General features: G+C 39.7%; 1 protein-coding gene across 1 annotated transcript in view; it reads left to right on the forward strand.

The window, feature by feature from the left end:
* LOC106805076 (ATP-binding cassette sub-family A member 1-like) overlaps positions 1-4,754 on the forward strand; it is a 39,675-nt gene that overhangs the window by 6,499 nt on the left and 28,422 nt on the right. The window contains 7 exon segments of the mRNA XM_014806555.1: positions 154-277; positions 584-682; positions 1,004-1,115; positions 1,602-1,711; positions 2,492-2,696; positions 3,327-3,449; positions 4,361-4,562. Coding sequence (XP_014662041.1) covers positions 154-277; positions 584-682; positions 1,004-1,115; positions 1,602-1,711; positions 2,492-2,696; positions 3,327-3,449; positions 4,361-4,562 — 975 coding nt within the window.

Consider the following 4,754-nt stretch of genomic DNA (forward strand, 5'->3'; position numbering starts at 1 on the left):
AAATAAAATAAAAATAACACTGGTATAATTGCCCTGCCATTGTTGCCTCATCTCACTTACCACCGCTTTGCCGTGGAAGAAAATGAGACACTTGCTGGGAGTACATGTATTTTGTGTGTGCGCATATATCGACGGGACTTTTCCCTGCTACAGGTTCATGTATGCGATCTCGGGGAGCCTTCCCATGTTCATGACCCTCGCCTGGATCTACTCCGTCGCGATGATCGTGAAAAACATCGTCTACGAAAAAGAGAAACGACTGAAGGAAGTCATGAAGGTACAGTATATATATATAGTAGTATATATATATGTATATATATATAAAATAATAAAAATTTAAGTTCAATAATATTAATTTCCGTATATATATATATCAAGAGTAGATATTGTGTTATTATCTACTCTTGATATATATATATATATACGGAAATTAATATTGTCGAATTAAATTTTTTATTTGCGTTGATTGAACAGTGATTAAACGTTTTTAAAAGTTGATTATATTCACTCCTGATTATGTGATGTATGAAGATTGTTGTCGTATGGTGTATAATTGACTGGAGTCGGTGGCGCGTGTTTACAGATGATGGGACTGTCTAATGGACAGCTGTGGCTCTCCTGGTTCATAGACTGCTTTGTCGTGATGTTCATCACAGTGATCGTACTTGTCATCCTATTCAAGGTAACTCACGTTGGGAATCTCACTCATGAGAAAATATCGGGCTGATATGCACTCATCTGTATGGCTGAAGTGAATGAGCCAATATCGCATTTCGAAAAGCGCTTTAATCTTTGAGAGTGTTTGGCTACCAAGCACATTGCTTATTCTATTTGTAGCTATACTAAGTAAGCTTTTTACAAACTGTATGCAGGCAGTTCTGACATGCTGGCCACCTGGTGCGTTTGATTGTGAAGTCACAGAATTGTCGTGTTTGAAGGTACGGAACGTGTCTCTCGGTTATAGAGAGTGAGACTTTGATTAAGGCTGATTGGTTTGTTTCAGTATGGAGGAATCTTGGAGCATTCGAATCCCTGGGTTGTGCTACTGTTTATGACCGTGTTTACTGTCACCACGATCAGCTTTGCCTTCCTTGTCAGTACCTTCTTCTCCAAAGGTAGAAATATATCTAATTATCTAAATAATTATAATTATAATAATTAAAATAATAATAATTTTCACACGAACACTCACTTCCAAGTGTGACTGTGCCCACCTTTCTGGTTTAAACAAAAACATATGAGTCTTTAACAATGTGTGCATGTTTCTGGGTGTGTGTATACATGCCAGCAATCATGCAGGCAGTCTGCCTGCCAGTCGGTCTATATCTAAATCAATAATATATAATATATAAATATTAATATAATAAACAAATAAATGTAAAATAAATATTAATAATTTATAATATATAAAATTCAAACGTATCTGTAATTTACAAATTACACGCAATTGGTTCTTTACATAATACTATTACGTTATACGTATTAGTGCTTGCGCATGTATTTATGCATATATTGATATCTATACTGGTACGTGTAAATCTATGTAGCACAGTGTTACTCCATGTGTGATGATTTTATGGTGATGCACATTCGCTTTGCAGCCAACCTCTCGGCTGCGGCTGGTGGAATCATCTTCTACTGCATCTATCTGCCATACCTCTTCACCTTCCAGTGGCAGGAGGTGATGTCCTCTTCTCAGAAAAGTGCTCTGGTATATAATACTATATAAAATTACTCGGTTAGATCCATAATAAGTTATAATTACTTACATAGACGAAATTTGCGTCCACTTCTCCGATAGACTTCCTCAATCCTGAGAATGTCACTCTGACACTCCGACACTCAGGAAGTATATCGGAGAGATGGACGAAAATTTCGTCGTTGTAAGTAATTATAACTTATTATGAATCTAACTGAGATAAACTTTATTTTTATGTGAACTATAAAGATCCGATGAAATTATTCAATCATATAATATTATGCATCTTACTGGAATGTCGCACGCACAACCCTTCATCATTAACTGTTGTGAAAGTTGACGGAATTGTTATTCTGTGTCAACAACCTAACCATAAGACTAAACCTACCTATATTAACTGCACTAATAATAATTATAAGGGTTATCTATATATTAATATTATAAGGTCAGCCTTGACAGAATGTTGTGCAGATAAAAACTTGTTTTCCCCTACGATTTTTGCTTGCGCCGCCTGTCGGGATCGGACCGTTAGTTTGGTGAGCTGTGTCTCTCATATTCCATTTGCCACGGAGACGCGTCGTCTTTGAAAAAATTGCCAAAATGCTAAATTGCGTTATTCCAAAGGGGAATTTCTTTATGGATAACTATCATTGCCTTTGGACAGGTGACAATGCATGAATCTATGCAACAATGTCTGTTTTACATTTTATCATTCCATTACAAGTTATTATACTTTTTGATTTATTTCTTGGATATTGCTTTGATATTAGATTTTTCTATGGGTTCTTGCAGAATCTGTTATCGAACGTGGCGTTTGGCACGGGCAGCTACTACCTCGCTCAGATGGAGCAGAAGCAAGAAGGAGCGCAGTGGCACAACCTGTGGCAATCGCCGATACCCGGAGACAACTACAACTTTGCGATGTGTATCATTATGCTGGCAGTAGATGGCGTCATCTATGCGGTGCTTACCTGGTACATCGAGGCCGTGTTTACAGGTGAGTTGTCGCACCTGATCTGATAGCAGGTAGTTAATCACACCTGCTGTATTTACAGGTAGGTGATTATGGAGGGAAATGAATGCAACAAACGCTACATCACTGTTAAAGCAATTAATGAGTTCATTCATTGTAATTAAGTAGTAATAATAGCTTGATAACAAAGTAGTTAGTATGAATGAGTAAAATAATATATAAAGAAATTTATTACTTGGTGCCGATTTCAAAGTTTGCAATAACCTCTAGAATAAGAATGTATATACGTGCTGTAAAGTCAGTGTAAGTTAATAATTAGGTTAGGTAGATGTTAACGTAGAATGAACAGTGGGAATGAACAGGAACTGTGGGAAACAGTGAATTTCAAAATTTGTAAAAACCTCAAAAATAAGACTGTATCTATGGGCTGTAAATTCAGTGTAGGTTAATAATTAGGTAGATAGATGTTAACGTAGAATGAACAGCTTTGTGGGAAACGGTGGAAGCATTATGGAACCCATCGTTGTCGAAATCGTTTATTTTTCTTTATCATCGTTCATCGATTACATTACGTTGCCAACCTCCCATTTTGCCTTGCTATTTTTAGCTATTTTTTAATATTCTTCTCGCGCATATCTTTCATCGTTTGCACAGGCGAGTACGGGGTCCCGCGGCCATTCTACTTCCCGCTGACGAAGTCGTACTGGTGCGGGACCAAGCCGACCGTGAACCAGGTCGTTGACGATTACACGGAGCGCGACGTAGAGATGGACCATGGTATGTGTATGTGTGCAGCGCGCACGCATCTACACACGCACGCACGCACGCACGCACGCACGCACACACGCACACACGTATGTACACATAGCTATACCTGTGTGTATTTATCTCGCTCTCTTTTTCTCTGTCTCCCTTTCTCTCTCTCTCTCTCTCTCTCTCTCTTTCTCTCTCTCTCATCTCCTCGTGCATCGGCATCTCTCTCTCTCTCTCTCTCTCTCTCCCTCCTCTGTCTCTCTGTCTCTCTCTCTCTCTCTCCTCGTCTCTCTCTCTCTCCTCTCCTCTCCTCTCTCTCTCTCTCTCTTCTCTCTCCCTCTCTCTCTCCTCTCTCTCTCGTCTCTGTCTCTGTTCTCTGTCTCTTGTCTCTGTCCTATGTCTCTGTCTCTGTCTCTGTCTCTGGTCTCTGTCTCTGGTCTCTGTCTCTGTCTCATCTCTCTCTCTCTCTCTCTCTCTCTCTCTCTCTTTCCCTTCCTCCCTCCTTTCCTCTCTCTCTCTCCCCCCCTCCTCTCTCTCTCTTCTCTCATTTCTACATTCATAACAACAGCAAATGCAGCAACAGCACCACCATCATCACCACCACCACCGCCAACAACAACATAATCCTATGTTTTAGATGCATGTCCGGTACGATATCATCTAAAAAAAACTGACAGAAAATCGTTCGGCCCACGACACCAACAATTTTTAAACCTTTTAAACTTAATTTTATTTGTTCTATTAAACTCTCCACACGTATCTACGGTGTTGATGCGATCGTCATATGACGCCATTCTGCCAACAACAATGTAATCGTATGTTTTAGGTGCATGCCCGGTATGATATAATTTAAAAAAAACTTTCTGACAGAAAAAAAAATCGTTCGGCTCATGACACGAACAATTTTTTTTACCTTAAACGGTTGCAATTGTCAGATGATGCCATCTTGCGCACAGGTAACGGGACGAGCATCGAGCGTGAGCCGGCCCACCTGAAGCTGGGTGTGTCTGTCAGGAACCTGAGGAAGGTCTACCAGCGAGGACAGAAGCCAGCCGTTGACGGTCTCTCGCTCAACTTCTACGAGGGTCAGATAACGTCGTTCCTCGGCCACAACGGAGCCGGAAAAACCACCACAATGTATGTTTACACTAATACAATGTACTTGTAATATGTGTGTATATAAACCACTACCATGTAGGTGTATACTAATACCATGTACGTGTAATATGTGTGTATATAAACCACTACCATGTAGGTGTATACTAATACCATGTACGTGTAATATGTGTGTATATAAACCACTACCATGTAGGTGTATACTAATACCAT

This window comes from Priapulus caudatus, unplaced genomic scaffold (genome assembly GCF_000485595.1).
Source record: "Priapulus caudatus unplaced genomic scaffold, Priapulus_caudatus-5.0.1 Scaffold99, whole genome shotgun sequence".
Classification (NCBI taxonomy): domain Eukaryota; kingdom Metazoa; phylum Priapulida; class Priapulimorpha; order Priapulimorphida; family Priapulidae; genus Priapulus; species Priapulus caudatus.